This window comes from Pseudorca crassidens, chromosome 8 (genome assembly GCF_039906515.1).
Source record: "Pseudorca crassidens isolate mPseCra1 chromosome 8, mPseCra1.hap1, whole genome shotgun sequence".
Taxonomy (NCBI): domain Eukaryota; kingdom Metazoa; phylum Chordata; class Mammalia; order Artiodactyla; family Delphinidae; genus Pseudorca; species Pseudorca crassidens.
In genome coordinates this window covers 14,373,006-14,394,822 of record NC_090303.1, presented here as the reverse complement: position 1 = coordinate 14,394,822, position 21,817 = coordinate 14,373,006, and the positions used below count along the sequence as shown (strand labels likewise).

At 35.8% G+C, this 21,817-nt stretch overlaps 1 protein-coding gene across 7 annotated transcripts in view; it reads left to right on the top strand.

Annotated features, from left to right (window-relative positions):
- The window catches only part of SUGCT (succinyl-CoA:glutarate-CoA transferase), a 681,818-nt gene that overhangs the window by 298,499 nt on the left and 361,502 nt on the right, over window positions 1–21,817 (top strand). For 6 of the 7 annotated variants that reach the window (XM_067745863.1, XM_067745864.1, XM_067745862.1 and 3 more), the window contains one exon: window positions 60–162. In XM_067745863.1, coding sequence (XP_067601964.1) covers window positions 60–162 — 103 coding nt within the window. Of the gene's footprint in view, window positions 1–59; window positions 163–2,922; window positions 6,215–21,817 lie in introns of those variants that run through there. The other variant, XM_067745865.1, reaches the window with a different exon arrangement.

The following is a 21,817-nucleotide window of genomic DNA, read 5'->3' as shown; positions in this document are numbered from 1 at the left end:
AACAGGTTGTGTACATTCTTTAGAGTATAAAAGTGCCTCCTTTTTTGGTCTCTTCCTAGGTTTGAAGAAGAAATGACCAGCAAGTGGTTACAGCTCTTCGAAGGCAGTGGAGTCCCGTATGGCCCAATTAACAACATGAAGAATGTGTTTGCAGAACCCCAGGTTTGTTTTTTGAAATTTTTAGTATGTTTCGGTTAAAACCACAAGAATTTGCCTCTCTTTTCTATCCAGACTGATCCATATAAGTGTACATTAGCCATTGATCTTGAGCTTAAGTCACATCACGTGACTTTTTACTCTTACATTAAAGTGTGGGTCTGAAATAAAAATTATCAGAATTTAGCACTGGCAGCCTACAATCATACTTTTATATGTATCTGATCGAACATATTTCTTCAGCAGCCATAAAGTATCCAAGGTCAGGGCATGTGTTTTCCCCGAAAAATAGAAATATAGACAATGGAAAGGTTGGAGTCAGGCACGCAGAGATCATTCTCTGCAGAAAGAAATGGGAGGACCTTCACAGCTGTAGTCCCCCTCTCATCGTATGGCTGTCTTAAAATGTACAAAGCAGGTCATCATTAGTTCTGCTGATGAGGGGCTTTCTGTGCGCTTTGACTAATGTGCGTTACTCGTGGAGAACAAATGTACTTGAATAGAGATTCGTGCTGTGCATTGCTTACAGACTCCTTCTTGGGGTACAGAAATAAGGATCATCTGGAAAAATGTTTCTTCTATAACATTGTTCCAATGATTTTTTTTAGATAATGTCAAAATAATAAGTTTTGATTTTATTACTTTAATCAGTATCACTGCAAGCAATTTACCATTTCTCAGATTCACATATTAATCCCACAATGTAGAGGAACTGCCTTTTTCTATGAAACTTTCGCCGTGATTATTCATGTATCTGTCAGCTTCCGTCATTTCAAAATTATAGTTTTTCTCTTTATTCTTTTCATTTTTTATAGCGGTAGATTTTTTCTTTGAAATGAATTGTTGAAAATGGAATATACTTTTTTAAGGGAGCAAACTGACTTAATTCTAACTTTGGTACCTTCATGTTACATGAATATCTGTTTAAAGGATAATTGAACTGTGTTCAATTCAATGATTATAATGTTTACTGGAGAAAAAAAGGTGAATGAATGCAGGAATTCTGCTCTGTGCTATTTTTTTCTGCCAAGATTGTGAGTATGGCAACACTTTGTTCCTAATGAAAGAATGGTCAATAAGGATTGGAGAAAAGGGTGCCCACTTGATATGGGCTGAGTCTTTGTGAAAGGGTCCCCACTACATCAGTGATTAATGCTGGTGATTGTTTGTGATGAGGTAGCAGTTTGTGCACCCTGAATGTAGACCAGAGGGCCAGTTTTCTCACTTCAAGCTTTGGCTTTAAGCTGTTGTAGGGGAATGGGTGGCTTTCACCATTATTTTCCTGCTTAAAAGTAGAACCAAGATGTGTAGGACTTCCTATTTAACTTAGTTTGAGGGCACATTTCTCTAGGGAGAATTCCTGAGGGTTTTTCCATCAGCACTTCTGTTGGCTCCATCTGTGTTTCATCAGGAATAAAGGCACCAAAGCAAAAAATGTTATTTTAAAAATTATTAGATATATTCAAGTGTTACTTATTTTTTAGGCTTTGATAAACAAGGATCCAAGGTCCCATCCTTAAAATTGTTCACTTTATGGGCTGGTTCGGATTGAATATTGGGTAATTAGGATTTTCATTCCCAATTTTCCCTTGTAGCTCACTTTAATTACTTTAATTTTTGTATCTCAGCTCTTGTGGACCTCCAGGAAGTTTCTATTATTGGTCTATGGCTTATTTTAGTTCTTAAACAATTTTTCAAATGGAGAATAGTGATATTCTAAGTCAGGATACCAACTTTTCCTACTACCCCAAAAGTCTTTGAAAACTGCCTTCTTATCCACCAAAAAGTAGATTCTAATTGTTACAATTCTAATATCAAAAATTATTAATCATACAGTGATAGTTATTGACAATAGCGTAGAGTTGGTCTCTTATATACCATTTCATTCTTCTTTGGAATTTAAACACCAAAATGTGTGTATAAAATTATCTGGATTTTTAGAAAGACTAGAGAGCAGTGTAATATTAGTACGAGGACCTACTGTATGGCACAGGGAACTCTGCTCAATATTCTGTAACAACCTAATCAGGAAAAGAATTTGAAAAGGAATAGATACATGTGTATATATAACTGAATCACTTTGTTGTACACCTGAAAGTAACACAACACTGTTAGTCAGCTGTACTCCAATATAAAATAAAAAGTTGAAAAAAGTAAAAATAAGCAAAGATGACTATGGCAGTTGTTCGTAGGACTGTTTGGCACAAGACGTAAGGGCACCATCTTTCCCCTATGCCTGGAAGTGTTTGGCTCTTTTAGAAGGAATTCCCTGTCATTATGTATTTTGAAAGGAATGTAGAAGCTGAAAAAATCAGGGAGTTAAAAAAAATTTGTATGAAATAAATACAGTAGTAAGACCATGGAGTCAGAAGTGTTGGGCAGTTTTATGTTTTCTAGGCTTTGGTTTCCTCAATGGTAAAGTGATGAAATAGAATCTTTTCTCTATATTGTAAGTGTTAAATGTGACAATGTTTATCAAAGGCACATAGTAGGGATTGCTAGATGGTAAAAGTTTAGTAAATGGTAATAGCTCTGGTTATGGTGCCCTTTATGGTTATATTTTTATTAAAAAACACTTTCTTTTACTTATTATTTAGTGGGTAGAGGCAAATCCAGTGTAGCTGCAGGGATGGGGTTCATTAGCTTAAAATCAAGGTCTAACTAATACCCTTTTAAGAAAATCTGTCTGCAGACTTTGTGCCAAGAAGTTCTCAGCCCTTCAGTAATTTTTCTGATTACTGAAAATCTTTTTGTTTTCCGTAAAAGTCTGATTTCCATTCAAGGTGTCCTCCCTTGTTTTTCCCCTGACGAGCTGTGGAGTTTCTTGGCCCTGGGTACATGGAACCGGCCACTTCTGTTCAGATGTGGGACCGCACCGCTGGCGCCCGTGGCCCAGCTCTCCATGTGCGCCGTGCCAGCACAGCTGCTAGTTCAACTGAAAATTGATTTGGGTGAAGTACAAGGCCTGGAACATGGCGCAGGAAGTGAGACTTTGATGAAGTGGAAAGGGGTATGTCTAACCAAAAAAAGAAAGAAGAAAAAAGATTAGAAGCATCAAAGAGCAGGAGATAATTTTCTGTGGGCCTACTTATCAAGTGGACCATTTATGTTTCATCTGTGGTTTGAACGTGGTAGACAACAAAAATTTGCTTGATGGTCGAAACTGTTCCTAACCAAAATAATTTCCTCATAGTCTCATGTTCTGAGAAAACTTGCCTTTTTGACTCAACCGAAACAACAAATGATTCTTTTTTTTCTTGGATAGATGCAAGGGTGTCTACCTTTTATCCTCTGATTATATGCTACAGACCTTTGCACAGTTAAAATGATCCTGCAAGCATCCACTGTTAAGTCAATCAGCAATACCACAGGAGATTTTGGTCTGTATTTACTGCTATCTCTGAGAAATCTTGATCCAAAACCCTTTTAGTGGTAGTTTTATTGTTTTTTCTCCCTCAGTGATAAATTATCTGTGGAAAACTCTGTGCATTGTAGAAGTATAATATAGATTATCTGCATATAGATTTTAATAGTCATGTTTCCAAGTGCTTTCTTAAAATATCTTCTTTTAATCAGGCCAAGATTGTGTAGTACATTAAAGGAATTCTTAAAAAGTTTAAAAAACTTACTAGATGACCTCAGTATGGTCCTATTTAACATACCCTTGGGAACATGTGCATGAAATACATTGTGGTTTGAGGTTTTCCAACCCAAACAGACTTAAAAGAAAATGCAGCTTTTAATAGAAACTATTCAAATTCCTGCAAAAATAGGTATGGATCTCACCACTGAGAGGGTTTAAAAGCATCATTATCTACCATGAGAATCAACAGAGAATGTGTTATCCTGCTTTTTCTATTTTGCTCAAGACCGTAAATTTGGCGGTTCTAGTGTATCACCATTTTTGAATGAAATGCTCAGTTAAAAAATATATGTGTATGTGAATGACTGAACCTCTGATTAATGTTTTTCTTTCTCCTTGATGCCATGACCCGTGGGTGGGGAAGAGAGGGCAAAGGATGTCGCAAAACTGGTGTTATTTAACAGAGTCTTCACATTTATACCACACAAGTTGAATCCATCAGGTGTAAGACATCACCCTGAAGCATCACTTCTGAGAACTATTGGGAGGGAAATATCAGAACTGAAATATCACAGCTGGCCCTGATTTTAACTGGTGCCAAACACCTGCAGACTCTAAAAGGATACCAAAATAAAACCCCACCCTGTGGCAGCAAGCCAGCCCTTAACAACCCTTCCTTAACTTTGCATCACCATCAAGATTAATTTAACATTTTCTACAGAAACCTTATTCTTCCTGTCCCAGAAGGCCATTATAACTCCTGTAGCCAATCTTTCGTATGGGATAAATATGTCATAGAAACAGAGTGAAGTCTTGAAATATTTGATAGCTTAAAATTATCTGTTGTTTTCATATCATTATTTGTGGAAGCCTGTGAAGTTGGAGGTTTTATTAATCTCTAGGCTAGCTCATATTCTCCAAGTGACTTTGTTTTAGCACATTTTGGCAAAATATCTGAGCATCTGGGGGAAAAAAGCCTTCAGGATTCATATAGTAAGTGTCAGAAGCTCCCCAAAATACAGAGCTATTTTTCAAGTCCTTTCTACCTTATACATGCAGACACACATGTGCACACATGCACACACATACATACACACATGCACTACTGATGCATTTTAAAGATTGCCTTTTGAATGACATTAGTTAATATTTATTGAAATGCAGTTGCATAGCCCTGGGAGGGTCATACAAATGAAGCAAAATTATATCCTTGTTTCTAATACTGCTGGGAAATACATACATACAGTGCTCCCTGTAACTGGAAAACAGTTGATGAAGATCTGAGGTAAAACAGTGTGTCTGGAAATAATTCCTAGTAGACAAAAGAGATACAAAAATAAAATTTATGTATATCTCTGAGTATATATGACACATTTCAGATAGTGAACAAATTCAGACATTTTGTTCTGTGATACCTGGGTATAATATTTTCAGTTTTGGAAAAAATAATCTGTTTCATATGTAAGTGATCAAATGAAATAAAAATTGAAAGTTTAAGGATTCAATTTTATATTAAAATATAAGACAATGATATCCAATTTTATTTTGTTGTGTTGAAAAGAATCGTAATACAGAAAAACCTCATGCGTTATCATGTAAGAGGAAACCTATTGAAATGTCAAATAAAAGTTAAGGTCTTAGTATTACATTACTGGCATTTTATGTTCATTCTTTATGTATACCTAGGAAATTTGGATGCATCAGGTTTTTTTAAGCTATCACACTTACATATTTAGATATCTAACTGGAATGCCTTGGACATTACCTGATTGACATTGATGGAGAAAAGGTAATAGAATTTATGTTAAAGAAAAAAGTCTCTCTTTTTGTTATTTTCATGAAAGGCATGGTTCAGGGCAGAGGAGACTAGTCACTTTTTCATTCTGTCAGTCACTCAGTTATTTGTTCAGCAAATAGTAATTTCTGGCCTGCTATATATGTATGGTCTTTTAATTTTTTTATTTTTGGCTGCGATGGGTCTTGTGGCTGCACACGGGCTTTCTCTAGTTGCGGCGAGTGGGGGCTACTCTTCTTTGCGGTGCGCGGGCTTCTCACTGCGGTGGCTTCTCTTGTTGCGGAGCACGGGCTCTAGGCCCGCAGGCTTCAGTAGTTGCAGCACGTGGGCTCAGTAGTTGTGGCACGTGGGCTCTAGAGCGCAGGCTCAGTAGTTGTGGTGCACGGGCTTAGTTGCTCCACGGCATGTGGGATCTTCCCGGACCAGGGATCGAACCCTGTCCCCTGCATTGGTAGGTGGATTCTTAACTACTGTGCCACCAGGGAAGTCCTGTATGGTCTTGTATTAGGTATTTGGCCAGGGGAGGGATGAAGGAAAACAGTGAAGCACTAGGACAAAGATGAAACTATTAAGCAATCAGGAAGGTTGTACAGTCCAGTTTAAGGTAGAAAGTGTCCAGTGTCACAGAACAGTTACACAAAAATGCTCTGGGTTTTTAGTAGCAAGAAATGATAGGTATAAAGCATCATGAGATTCTCCTATTTAATTAATTAACAAAAGCTTAAAATCTGACAAAGACTTGCAAAATGTCTTAATCATGAAATTTACCAAAGAACTCTTTATTCTTTTAAATACTCTTTGTAATTAGCTTATCATATTACTACTAAATTCCTTCTCAATGATTAAGCGGAATTTAATGGAGGGTTTCAACTCTATTCAGTAATTTTGAAGATATTTGTGATCTGAGAAAGTCTGAAGACTTTTTTATTTTTGGCAAAAGTTATTTTCTCTGTCTGTCTCTCCTCTTTCTCACAGTTTATTCATCAGGCTCCACTTATCTCCTATTTCAGAGTAGAGATTCATAGTATAAGCATTGACTTTTACTGAGCCTTGAACTTTCAAGCCAAATACATAATTTATTATTTTGATGAGTAAAAAACAGGAATCAAGAAAGAGTAATCTCAGGAAAGTGCCAATAAAAATCACAGTGAGGAGCTTCCATACTGTTTTCCATAGTGGCTGTACAAATGTACCTTCCCATCAACAGAGCACAGGGTTCCCTTTTCTCCACGTCCATGTCAGCATTTGTTCTCTCTTGTCTTTTTCATGATAGACATCCTAACAGGTGTGAAGTGATATCTCACTGTGGTTTTGATTTGCATTTGTCTGATGATTAGTGATGTGTACTTTTTCATGTACCTGTTGGCCATTTGTGTGTCTACTTTGGAAAAATGTCTATTCAAGTCCTTTGCCCATTTTTAATAGAAGTATACATTAAATAATTTGAAGTTTATCAATACAGTAGAACAATATATTGCCTTTATCTCATGGTTTTGAGGAATGACATGGAAAGTGTTCATTTATAAAAATAAAAATGCAGCATACAAAATTGTGTATATTGTATGATCTCAATTTTGTAAAACTGTTCTCTTGAAAACAATCGTATGTTACTTTGTAATCAGGAAAATAAAGGGTTTAAATATTCCCATAGCTTAAATAGTTGCTTAAGTGGAAATTTAAAATGAATTTTTGTTATTTTTAAATAGTTAAAAGAGATGCCAATACGGAATGCTATGATTTCACATATGTATTCAAATGAAAATACTTTTTTATTGAGGTGTAACTGGCATATAACATTTATTAGTTTCAAGTGTACAACGTAATGATTAGATATTTGTATATAGCGTGAAATGATCACCACAATAAATCAATTTAAAATCCATCACCATCCATAGTTAAAAATTTTTTTTCTTATGATGAGAGCTTTTAAGATCTACTTTCTCAGCAACTTTCAAATATATAGCTTATTAACTATAGTCCCCATGCTGTACATTACATCTCCATGACTTATTTATTTTATAGCTGGAAGTTTGTACTTTTTGACTCCCTTTGCCCATAAAGATACTTTTAAGTATCACTTATTGTAGTTATTTACATACATTAGAAACATTCTAGTTGTACTATTGGTAGTACTGAACATGAACGATGATTGACAAGGACTGAGCACTATTGATATTTTAAGAACTTTTCTAAAATGATTAATAATGAAGGAGGAATAGATACAAAATGGTGTATTTGTCACCTAAAGAGAGCTTGGAATGGAGTTCTACGTTCTTTGAGAACTCAGCAGTTAAAAATGCACCCTGAATTTGCAATTTATCTCTTTTATTTTTGTCAGTGTGCTTTAGGTGTTGTACTAAGAAACCACTGACTAACCTAAGGACATGAATATTTACATCTATATTTTCTTATAAGAGTTTTACAATATTTAAGTCTTATATTCAGGTCTATGGTCCATTTTGAGTGTGTGTGTGTGTGTATGTGTGTGTATGTATGTATGAATTTATTTCATTGTTCCAGCATCGTTTGTTGAAAAGATTATTCTTTTCCCATTGAATTTTCTTGGCACTCTTGTTCAAAATCCATTGGCTATTAAAGAAAGGTTAATTTCAGAAGTTTGATTATTTAAGAGTGTCTTGATTAATTTTCATATTTGTGTGAATTTCTCAAACTTTCTAAGTTTGATTTCTAATTGTATTCACTGTGTTTGAAAAACATACTTTGTGTGATTTCAACTTCTTCAAATTTATGGAGGCTTATGTTATGCCCTAGCATAGAATCGATCTGCAGAATGTTCCATGTGTTCTTAAGAAGAATGTATATTTTGTTGAAGTATTCTGTAGATGTCTATTAGGTCTTGTTTATACCATTGTTTAACTCTTGTATTTCCTTGCTGATCTTCTGCCTAGTCATTATATCCATTATGGAAAGTTGAGTGTTGACTTCTCCACCTCATACTCTTGCATTGTCTGTCTAACCTTTCAGTCAGTTTTTGCTTCATGTATTTTTGGGCTCTGTTATGTGCATATATGCTTATCATGGTTATATCTTCCTGATGGATTGTCCCTTTTATCATCATGTCTCTCTCTTTACTTCTATAACATGTTTTCTTTTAATATCTATTTTCTGATATTTCTGATATTTTTATATATATATATATATTAATATAACCACCCATTCTCTTTATGGTTGTGGTTTGCATTGTACATCTTTTTCCATCCTTTTATTTTCAGCCTGTTTGCATATTTGAATCTAAAGTATCTCTCACATAGATAGTATATAGTTGGGTCCTGTTTCTTTAAAATCCAATTTGCAGATATCTGCTTTTTGATTGAATTTTATTTTTTTAACATCTTTATTGGAGTATAATTGCTTTCCAATGGTGTGTTAATATAAAAGAGTGAATCAGGGCTTCCCTGGTGGTACAGTGGTTGAGAGTCCGCCTGCTGATGCAGGGGACATGTGTTCGTACCCCGGTCTGGAAAGATCCCACATGCCGTGGAGCGGCTAGGCCCATCAGCCACAGCCGCTGAGCCTGCGCGTCCGGAGCCTGTGCTCCGCAGCGAAAGAGGCCACAACAGTGAGAGGCCCGTGTACCGCAAAAAAAAAAAAAAAGAATGAATCAGCTATACGTATACGTATATCTCGATATCCCCTCCCTCTTACGTCTCCCTCCGACCCTCCCTATCCCACCCATCTAGGTGGACACAAAGCACAGAGCTGATCTCCCTGTGCTATGCGGCTGCTTCCCACTAGCTACCTGTTTTACATTTGGTAGTGTATATATGTCCATGCCACTCTCTCACTTCGTCCCAGCTTACCCTTCACCCTCCCCATGTCCTCAAGTCCATTCTCTACGTCTATGTATTTATTCCTGTCATACCCCTAGGTTTTTCAGAACCAATTTTTTTTTTTTTTTTAGATTACATATGTATGTGTCAGCATATGGTATTTGTTCTCTTTCTGCCTTACTTCACTCTGTATGACAGACTCTAGGTCCATCCACCTCACTACAAATAACTCAATTTCATTTCTGTTTATGGCTGAGTAATATTCCATTGTATATATGCGCCACATCTTCTTTATACATTCATCTGTTGATGGACACTTAGGTTGCTTCCATGTCTTGGCTATTGTAAGTAGAGCTGCAGTGAACATTGTGGTATGTGACTCTTCTTGAATTATGGTTTTCTCAGGGTATATGCCCAGTAGTGGAATTGCTAAGTCATATGGTAGCTCTGTTTTTAGTTTTTTAAGGAACCTCTATGCTGCTCTCCATAGTGGCTGTATCAATTCACATTCCCACCAAGAGTGCAAGAGGGTTCCCTTTTTTCCACACCCTCTCCAGCACTTACTGTTTGTAGACATTTTGATAATGGCCATTCTGACTGGTGTGAGGTGATACCTCATTGTAGTTTTGATTTGCATTTCTCTAATAATTAGTGACATTGATGATTCTTTCATGTGTTTGTTGGCAAGCTGTGTATCTTCTTTGGAGAAATGTCTATTTAGGTATTCTGCCCATTTTTGAATGGGGTTGTTTGCTTTTTTGATCTTGAGCTGCTTGAATATTTTGGAGATTAATCCTTTGTCAGTTGCTCCGTTTGCAAATATTTTCTCCCATTCTGAGGGTTGTCTTTTGGTCTTGTTTATGGTTTCCTTTGCTGTGCAAAAGCTTTGAAGTTTCATTAGGTCCCATTTGTTTATTTTTGTTTTTATTTCCATTTCTCTAGGAGGTGGGTCAAAAAGGATCTTGCTGTGATTTATGTCATAGAGTGTTCTGCCTATGTTTTCCTCTAAGAGTTTGATAGTGTCTGGCCTTACATTTAGGTCTTTAATCCATTTTGAGTGTATTTTTGTGTATGGTGTTAGGGAGAGTTCTAATTTCATTCTTTTACATGTAGCTGTCCAGATTTCCCAGCACCACTTATTGAAGAGGCTGTCTTTTCTCCATTGTGTATTTTTGCCTCCTTTATCAAAGACAAGGTGACTATATATGCGTGGGTTTATCTCTGGGCTTTCTATCCTGTTCCATTGATCTATATTTCTGTTTTTGTGCCAGTACCATAGTGTCTTGATTATGGTAGCTTTGTAATATAGTCTGAAGTCAGGGAGCCTGATTCTCCAGCTCTGTTTTTCTTTCTCAAGATTGCTTTGGCTATTCGGGGTCTTTTGTGTTTTCACACACATTGTGAAATTTTTTGTTCTAGTTCTGTGAAAAATGCCAGTGGTAGTTTGATAGGGATTGCATTGAATCTGTAGATTGCTTTGGGCAGTATAGTCATTTTCACAATGTTGATTCTTCCAGTCCAAGAACATGGTATATCTCTCCATCTGTTGGTATCATCTTTAATTTCTTTCATCCATGTCTTATAGTTTTCTGCATACATGTCTTGTGTCTCCTTAGGTAGGTTTATTCCTAGGTATTTTATTCTTTTTGTTGCAGTGGTAAATGGAAGTGTTTCCTTAATTTCTCTTTCAGATTTTTCATCATTAGTGTGTAGGAATGCTAGAGATTTCTGTGCATTAATTTTGTATCCTGCTACTTTACCAAATTCATTGATTAGCTCTAGTAGTTTTCTGCTAGCATCTTTAGGATTCTCTATGTATAATGTCATGTCATCTGCAAACAGTGACAGTTTTACTTCTTCTTTTCTGATTTAGATTCCTTTTATTTCTTTTTCTTCTCTGATTGCTGTGGCTGAAACTTCCAAAACTATGTTGAATAATAGTGGTGAGAGTGGGCAACCTTGTCTTGTTCATGATCTTAGTGGAAATGATTTCAGTTTTTCACCATTGAGAATGATGTTTGCTGTGTGTTTGTCATATATGGCCTTTATTATGTTGAAATAAGTTCCCTCTATGCCTTCTTTCTGGAGGTTTTTTATCATAAATGGGTGTGAATTTTGTCAAAAGCTTTTTTGCATCTATTGAGATACTCATATGGTTTTTCTCCCTCAATTTATTAATGTGGTGTATCACATTGATTGATTTGCATATATTGAAGAATCCGCTTGCATTCCTGGGATAAACCCCACTTGATGATGGTGTATGATCCATTTATTGTGCTGTTGGATTCTGTTTGCTAGTGTTTTGTTGAGTATTTTTGCATCTATTTTCATCAGTGATACTGACCTGTTGGTTTCTTTTTTGGTGACATCTTTGTCTGGTTTTGGTATCAGGGTGATGATGGCCTCGTAGAATGAGTTTGGGAGTGTTCCTCCCTCTGCTATATTTTGGAAGAGTTTTAGAAGGATAGATGTTAGCTCTTCTCTAAATGTTTGATAGAATTCACCTGTGAAGCCATCTGGTCCTGGGTTTTTGTTTGTTGGAAGATTTTTAATCACAGTTTCAATTTCAGTGCTTATGATTGGTCTGTTTATATTTTCTATTTCTTCCTGGTTCAGTCTCAGAAGGTTGTGCTTTTCTAAGAATTTGTCCATTTCTTCCAGGTTGTCCATTTTATTGGCATATAGTTGCTTGTAGTAATCTCTCATGATCCTTTGTATTTCTGTAGTGTTAGTTGTTACTTCTCCTTTTTCACTTCTAATTCTATTGATTTGAGTCTTTTCCCTTTTTTTCTTAATGAGTCTGGCTAATGGTTTATCAGTTTTGTTTATCTTCTCAAAGAACGTGATTGAATTGTTTAAGCCGTTCACACTCACTTTTATTATTGATAGGATTTCCAGCCAACATTTGCTCTCTGTTTCATGTGTTTATTTTTCTATTTCCTTTTCATTGCTTTCATTTGCATTAAGTGGGTATTTTCTAATGTAACATTTAAATTCTTTTAGTGATTTTTGGTGATATTTTTGAAATTTTTCTTATTAGTTTCTCTAGGCCTATAATGTATATCTTAACTTATCAGGTTTGACTTCAGTTTTATACCAACTTAGTTACAGTGAAATATGGAAACTTTACTCCTATATAACTCCTATAGATATGTATGTATATTATAAACTCAGCAATACAGTTATAACTGTTACTCTATAAATGTTATGTAATATTAAGTTTTTCAAGGAAGCTGATGAAAGAAATGAGAGCTAATTTATATTTATAGAATTTTTAATATTAATTTTATGTATGCTATTTTGCCCTCTTAATTTCTTCTCATTGACCTGAGTTCTAGATTTAAGTTGGATTTGATGTCCTTTCCTTACTCCAACACATGTGTTTTGCTCTTATTCACCTCCCTTGTGCTCTTTATTGTCAAATAGATTACATTTCTATATGTTATGCGTTCAACAGTACACTTTTATACATGTTGTTTATTGCAGTAGCATTTTGAATAAGTCAAGAGAAGAAAGGAGAAGAAATATGCAATTGCACTGTTGTTTGTAAATGCCTACATGATTATCTAACTGGTATGCTTTATGTGTGTCAATGTGTGGATTTGTAGTGCTGTATGGGTCATTTACTTTCATCCTAAAGAATTTTCTTTGGTGTTCAGTGTAATGTAAGTCTGCTACCAACAAATTCTCTCAGCTTTTGTTTATCTGGGATTATCTTTAGTTTGCCTTCATTTGTGAAAGATAGTTTTGCTGGATACAATATTTTTGTTTGATAGTTTTTACTTTCAGCATTTTGAGTATGTTGCTTCACTGCCTTCTAATTCCCATGGTGTCTAATGAGATGTTATATGTTAATCTTATTGGGTTTCCTTTATGTGATGTAATTTTTCTTTTGCTCTTTTCAGGATTTTCTCTTTGTCTTTGAGCATTTTGAGTATGATGTGTCTGGGTGTGTGTTGATCTCTTTACATTTATCCTACTTAGAGTTCATTGAGCTTCTTGGATGGTAAATTAATGTTTTTCATAAAATTTGTAAAGTTTTATTTCTTTGATTCATCTGTTTCTTCTTCTGGTACCCCAATTATGTGTATGTTGGTGCACTTAATGGTGTCTCACATTTCTCTGAAACTTTGTTTAGTTTTCTTAATTATTTTTTCTTTCTGAAATTCAGATTGAATAATTTCTATTAGTCTGCCTCTGAGTTTGAGTTTGCTGATTCTTTCTTCTGATAATTCAAATATATGGTTGAGCCCCTCAAGTGAATTTTTCATTTCAGTTATTGTACTTTTCAACTCCAGAATATCCATTTGATTCCTTTTAATAATTTGAATATTTCTATCTCTTTATTGATATTATCTCTTTGATGAGACATTGTCTTCATATCTTCCTTTAATTCTTTAAGCATAGTTTCCTTTTGTTCTTCAATCATGTATATAATAGCTGCTTTGAAGTTTTTTTCTGCTACGTCCACCATCTGGGCCTCTTCAAAGGCAGTTTCTATTGCCAGCTCTTTCTTTCTGTGTATTGGACACAGTTTACTGTTTCTTTGCATGTGTCATAATTTTTGGTTGATATCTGGACGTTTTAGATCCCCCTACCCCAGAGGTTGTTTTGTTTGTTGCTTACTAGGTCAAACAACAGTGATTTGGCTGTGCTAATTCTATGAAGTCTTTTTTATCTGCAGTTCACAGCTTCTGATGTCCCAGCTCAGATTGGTTCCACTTGTTTTTATCTTTTACCTAGCGATCACTCCTGGGCAGGCATAAGCCATTGAGTCAGAATATCACACTTGGCGGTTTCAAGGTGATTGGGCTCAGGCTGCATGTTCTGATTAGCTTTCTGTGGGCCATGGTTCTAATGTCACTTCAGTTTTCCAAACTTCTGTAGAGCTATCCAAATCTGTGATGTGTATTCACCACCTAATAGCCAGCCTGAGATCTGGTGGTGTTGTATCTGTCAGTTCAGTTCTCAAAGTGTGGTTTGTTGAATTAAGTATGTGCGTATGCCCAGAAATTCATAAACAGCCTTATGCAGTTATATTCCCAAGCTCCTTTCTCATGACCTCCTTGGTAATTTCCAGTTTCCTGGGGTGCCTCTTTTTGGTCTTCTGGCCAGAATGCGATGGCTTTAGTTATCCTGTTCTCCTGTGCACTTCCATAACTGCTCCTGTCTTTGGGGCCAGGTGGCAGCCGGACAGAGATAGGAAAAGAACAATGGATTTAACTCCACTTGTTTGAAACTGCTGTTCCATCAAACTTAAAGGACGTTCCCCTCTCTTTGGATTTTGGCTTTTGCTGGTTCCCATTGCCTCTTCTAGTCACAGCTGCTCCTACCACTGTCACCTCAGTACTGCCTGAGAGCTGGGGTAGGGAAATGGATAAAAGAAAGCAAAAGCCAGGAGATTTCCACGCTCTCTTTGAGTGTTATGCATTCCCTTTCCTATTCCTTGAGCCAGAACTAGGAGGCTTCTCCTGGAGCTTTCTTTGTCTGCACCTATTTTCATTCTGGCTGCTATAACAAAAATACCATTGACAGGGTTACTAATAAACAACAGAAATTTATTTGTCACATTTCTGGAAGCTGGGAAACCCAAGATCAAGGCACTGGCATATTCACTATCTGAACCCACTTCTTGGTTCATAGGCGGCCATTTTTTTCACTTGATCCTCTCATGGTGGAAGGGGTGAGGGAGCTCTCTGAGGTCTCTTTTATAAGGATGTTAATCCCATTCTTGAGGGCTCCATTCTCTTGAACTACTCACCTCCCCAGGGCTACATCTCCAAATACTATCCCACTGGAGGACTAGGTTTCAATATATGAATTTGGCCAGGGGTGCACAAACATTTATCTATAGCAGTGTCCCAGTGCTCAGTTTGTTTCCTATGTGATGGGTTCAGACCTGGGGATACAACAGTAAAAAAAAAACTGATAAACTTTCCACTTATATGGTAGTGTTTGAATTCTGTTCTTCCCCTCTCTGTCTGCTGCTGTTGACTTTTGAGTCCTTAAAAAGCTGCTTCATTTATTCTGTCCAGGTTTTATAGCTGCATTCAGTGGGAGACAATGTAGAGTATACTTATTGCTTCATAGTACCTGGAACCTGAACATTTCAACTTTAAAGCAAACATTTCTTAATATTTAAAAAAAAGTTTCTAGATCATTTTTCTTGAAGAGAATCCTCACACATTTGTTAAGTTAAAGTAACTCAAAAAGTTCATGTACTTTGCAACTACTTTTTCATGCAAATTAGAATTTTTAGGAAATGTCTAATCAAAACAAAATATAGACATAAATTGAATGAAGAGGTTAATAAATAACTGGAACTACAGTGGACTCCAACTTTTATACTGATTGTCGGGTAAGCAAATGTTATAGTTTTGAACATTTATATGAATATATTTAGATTAATACATTATTGCTTTTGAATTCTTCATATATTGGGATTTTGTTTAGTTTTTTGTTAAAGTAAAGTGTTTCCTGCTACAGGAAAGAAAGAACATCTTCTGACCTATGGGAATGAGTGGTTAGGTTGTCCTTAAACTATTTTCCTTAAATGTCAATTTTCTATGTTGGTCATCTGACAGTTACCTAGCACTTATTCAGCATTCTCTGGCAAATGCAGTGTTTTAGAGTCTGAAGGAAAACAGAATTCTCAGAAAGAGGAGTAAGGTATCAGAGCCTGCAATGGTCAGGGAGACGGGGCAAAAGTTTTTTTAAGAAAGAGTCTGTTTTCTTGTTTCTGAGCAGTACTAAATCATTCACCAATTTTCACGGCAAATATAATACAAAGCTGGGACCTCCTGCGGTGCTAGGAAGTAAGGAAGTGCCCACAAAATGATGGGAACGTGTGGCAAAGGCATTAATACAAACGAGCCAAGTTCAGAGAGGCCCCAGTAGCCAACACAGGACAATTTGAATAACAAAACAAATATAAGATAATTATAATAATGGACTATAATCCACAGAATAAAATAAATATCCATGACTCCATAGTGATATAAATAAATAATTGAATCAGTCAGTAAATGTGGAAGAATGCAAAGAACTCTTTAGATTGTAGAATTTCAACTAATAAACATAAAAGAATGAGGGAAATAGGAAATAATCTTTAGGTAAACATCACAGTAATAATTATTGCAACAAAGAACTGTTGAAGGGTATTAAAACTATGGTGGACAAGAGGATCTTTGTATAATCTCAATGTATCTCTTTATCTTCTCAGTTATAAAGAAAAACTAGGAACTTCACCGTGGGGAACTCTTACTGACATCAGCTTAACCAAGTGATTCAAGTTAGTAGCACCAGTAATAAGATCTGACAACATCATGAATCTTTCGTTATGATGCATAGCATCGCTTTCTTGCCCCAAATTTAATTGTGGGAAAATATCTGACCAACTCAAATTGAGAAATTCTATAAAATGCCTGACCAGTGCTCTTCAAAAGTGTCAAGGTTATGCAAGACAAAGACTGAGGAACTGTCCTAGATTGGAGAATGCTAAAAAAATATGACAGTTATTTGCAATGTGGGATACTAGATTGTATCCTGGTCCAGAGAAAAGGGCATTAGTGTGACACTTGTCAAAATTCCAAGTCTCGAGATTAGTTAGTGATATTGTTTCGATTTTAATTTTTTGCTTTTGATAACCAAACATCTGCTATTAACATCTTATATGTTAATAGCAGAAGATGGGTGATGAGTATTTGAGAACCGTGCTTTGCAACTTTTCTGTCCACCTAAAATTATTTCAAAATAAAAAGTAAAAAAAAAAACACAGAAATTTTATTTCAAACACCTCACATTGTATAAATACAAAGGTAAAGAGCCTTGCATTAAAAAAATGAAAGTGTGAAGTGTCAAAGGGGTGTCCTCTATAGAACATGCAAAATAAAATTTCAAGTTTTATTGCTTCTCAGGTGTCCATCATTTAAAAGCAATGCTTATCAAAATATCAGAGGGCTCTTATATGCCATTGCATTTGTTTTTCTCACATTTCAAATTGACTGATTATAATAATTCTCTCTTTGCTGTACAGGGACGTGAGACTCTGAGTAGTATGAAGCCTGAACTATTATTGATATTTCTGCATCATAGTTGAGATTTTATTTCTGATGCCTGAGGACCACTAAGACAGCAACACACGCAATCAAATGTTCAGATCTTTTTCACACAACTGTAGTTGATCCCTTGTCAAGAATTTAAATGAAAGATAATTTAAATTCATTTTTCTTTAGAAAACAGATTTTTGCTAATTTATAAAATGTAATTAAAATGTTACCAGAATGCAGTTACTCTTGGAAATACTTCTCTACAGATTCTCATTTTTGCAAAATAGATATGTCTCTTTTAACTTTTATGAAAAATGGTTAAATTTTCACAATTGGTTTCAGAAGCTATCCAGTTTCTTAGTGTACACTAAGTGTCAATAGTTGTTGTAAGCCCTTTTATATCATCAGGCAGTGATTCTCAAACAGGATGTGCATTAGAGTCACCTGGGGGACTTTTCCAAAATCTAGTTCCTGGAGCTCTAGCATCAGGGATTCTGATAACACAAGTCAGTATGGAATTAAGGATATCTGGATTTTTAGAAGATTCCCCAAGGCTTGTACTGTAGAAATGTAGAATGCTTTGGAGAGGGGAGAATGTCATGGTTATGAACATGGTCTTTCTAGTTGCGACAGACCTGACTTTTTTTTTCCACAAATAAATTATGAATTTAATTTAGAAACATGACAAAAATGGGCAAAGGATAAGATAGAAAACTCCTACCAAACTGAAAAAAAGGTGTATGCAGTTTATATTGTTAGATAAGCAGACCTGACTTTTATTTGGGCTCTGCCACTTACTCACTGGATGACTTTGGGCATTACTCAACCCTCATATGCCTCAGTTTACTCCTCTATAAAATAGATGTTTTAAATGATTTTGACCTCATCTTTTTTTTTAATATTTCAACGAGAGAAGATAGTGCATATAAAGTGTTTAAAATGAAGGCAATGTTTATTGATTAGTTTTTTAAGATGATTAGATGTTTTCTGGAAAATGCCATAGTGGAAGGGAAGGTATTTCAGGCAGAAGCAGCAACCAAGCAAGGGAATGGGATATGTGAAAAATGCCTGGGGAAATGTGAGAAGGGCAGGTGGTGTGTTATGGCTGGAGCATAGAGTGTGGATGAGATATGGTAGGAGGTGAAAATGGAGAACCCAAGAGTCGTTTTATGGAATACTTTATGCCATGCTGAAGAGTTTGATCTGTATCCAAACTGTCTGTCAGAACATGTAGTATGATGCCAGCTCCTGGAAGTGCAGCAGATGTACTCATACCAGCAGCAGTGTATTCTGGTGATCCTGGGTAGCTATGAAGCCCAGGAGAATGTAGGATGTAGGTATGCCTGTGTACACCTATATACGACATATGTCGTGTCTATCAGTCCCAGAGTAGAGTTTCAGTATAGAAAGTAGAAGTTCTAAGGTCCAAGCCATATTTGACACAGCCTACCAAAAAAAATACATTTTCAGGTTAATGGGAACTTAATCATTATAGCTATTCATTCTTTGTTTTATACCTTGTCAGCCATAAATCTGGGACTGAACCTCTCATCAACTCTAATTCGGGTATTAATCAAACTATATATGACCAGTGAACGAGCACTGGGAAGAAGTACGCCCCAGGTTACAGGAAGTCAGCTACGTTAATATATAGATGTGTGCGGGCATGTTGGGGAATGGTATTTATTGAACTGCAACTGGACTGACATATCCCATTCTAAGCTCTACTCCTAACCATCTTGGATTGTGAAATCAGTTTTAAAGAGCTTTCCCCAGGATAAGATTCAGTTCCTAGTCCCATGGAGCTCCATTTTTACTTATCCTCAGATTGTCACTAAAGCAGGGGGAAGCCAGGACCTGACTGCGTGGGGACACCCGTATGCAGGGGCAGACACAGGCTAAGCGTGATGCCATTCTGTACTCTGGGATCCTCTGACCCAAGGAACACAGTGCCATCATGTCATTGAAAAAGTTAACTTTTATCCCCTAAAAGTTTATGAATGCATCTAGGGTTTATTTAAATTAGAAAATTCTCACACAGATAGTGGTGGCTGCAAGGTATAGAGTCTCAGAGAAGTATATACAAACTATATTAGAAGTATAATTAAATAAGGACTATAGTTTTTCAGAGTCTGAGAAACTTGGACTTGGAAAAGAAGATGCCTTAGATGGTTATGATGATGATGTGTCATTGTCAGTTCTTCAGTTGCAGCAGTGGGACTCTGGTGGCAGATGTTGATAATGGGGGAGACTATGCGTGTGTGGGAGTTGGGGTACCTGGGAACTCTGTTTTCCTCTCAATTTTACTGTAAACCTAAAACTACTCTAAAAAATGAAGCCTTTAAATATGGAAAAAAGAAGATTCCCTAAACAATGTTGATGTTACCTTTAAACTAGGCTTTATAGTATTGAAATGGAGCTCAGTTTGTTGTCTGAGACCTGAAGATTCAGAATTCATTCATGATCAAATATTTCATGAGTGCCAACTGTGTGCAAATTAGTGTGCTAAACAATGGAGAGAAAGAATAGCAATACTTGGTTGACTCTAAGCAAATATAAGACTAATTAATAAACAGGAAGACCAAGTTATTTCTTTGCTATGAGAAATGTATTTGCTTCAAAGCCTTTAATATGTTATATCTACTTCCCAGGGTATAATTTTTGGGTATTAAGGAACTCATGGGGAGCTAAGTTAATAATTAGGCTATTGTTGATAAAGATGAGATTTGAAGATCGCTGGAGTTCAGAATTTTTTTTCCACTTTTTATTTTGAAGTAGTTAGATTCACAGGGAGTTGCAAAGATGGTACAGAGAGGTCCTGTGGACTCCTCACTTAGTTTCTCCCAATGATTGCATCTTACATAATTATAGTATAACAAAACCAGGAGTCTGACTTTAGTACAGTGTATGTGTACAGTTCTATGCCATTTTAATACACAAGTACGTAGATTTATGTAACCATGAACACTGTCAAGACACCGAACTGTTCCATAACCATAAAGATCTCCGTTATGCTACCACAACTGCCTCATTCCTAATTTGTCTTCCATCACTATAATTTTGTCCTTTCAAGAATGTTATATAAATGGAATCATACAGTATGTGACTTTAAAAAAATGACAGTTTTATTGAAATATTGTTCACATACTGTAAAATTACCCTTTTAAAGTATAAATCCATGTTTTTTAGCCCATTCACAGAATTGTGCAACCATCACCAGGGTCTAATTTCAGGACATTTTCGTAACCCCTAGTAGAAACCACATTAGCATTCACTCCCCATTTTTCCTTCCCCCAGCCCCTGGTAACCACTAATATACTTTCTGTGTCTATGGATTTGCCCTTCTGTACATTTCATATAAATGGAATCATTCGACATGTGTCCTTATTTGAGTGGTTTATTTTACTTAGCATAATGTTTTCAAGGTTCTTCCAATGTTGTAGTATGTGTCAGTACTTCATTGCTTTATATGGCTGAATAGTATTCCATTGTATAGGTATACCACATTTTACTTATCCATTCATCAGTTGATGGGCATTTGGGTTATATCCATATTTGAATATTGCTTTTATTGTAAATTCATATATAAGCTTTGTGAAGACATAAGGCTTTATATCATTGGGTATATACCAAGTAGTGGAATTGCTGGATCATATGGTAACTCTATGTTTAGCTTTTTGAGGAACTGCTAAACTTTTTTCCAAAGTGGCTGCCCTCTTTTACAATCCCACAAGCAATGTGTGAAGGTTCCAATTTCTCCACATTCTTGCCAACACTTATTATCTATCTTTCCTTATTTATTTCCTTCCTTCTTTTCCTCCTTCCCCCCTCCCTCCCTCCTTCCTTCCTTCATTCTTTTGTTCCTTCCTTCCTTCTTTTTACAGCCACATTACTGGGTATGAAGTGGTATCTCATTGTAGTTTTGATTTGCATCTCACTAAGGAAAACAATGTTAAAAATATTCTAAAGTGATTATTGGCCATTTGTATGTCTACTTTGGATAAATGTCCATTCACATATTTTGCCTGTTTAAAAATTGGGTTATTTGTCTATTATTATTGAGTTCAAAGAGTTCTTTACATCTTCTGGATACAAGTTCTTAATCAAATATATGACTTGCAAATATTTTCTTTCATTCTGTGAGTTGTCTTTTTATTTTCTTGATGGTGTTCTTTAAAGCACAAATGCTTTTAATTCTGGTGAAGTCTCATTTATCTGTTTTTTCTTTTGTTTTTATTTTGGGTGTCATATCAAAGAAACATTGCCTAATCCAAGTACATAAAGATTTATGATTATATTTTCTTCTAAAAATTTTATAGTTTCACCTTTTGTATTTAATTCTCTGATCTATTTTGAGTTGATTTTTGCATATGGGGTGAGGTAGGAGTCTAACTCTTTTCGTTTGCATATGGATAACCAATGGCACAAAACCACTTGTTGAAAG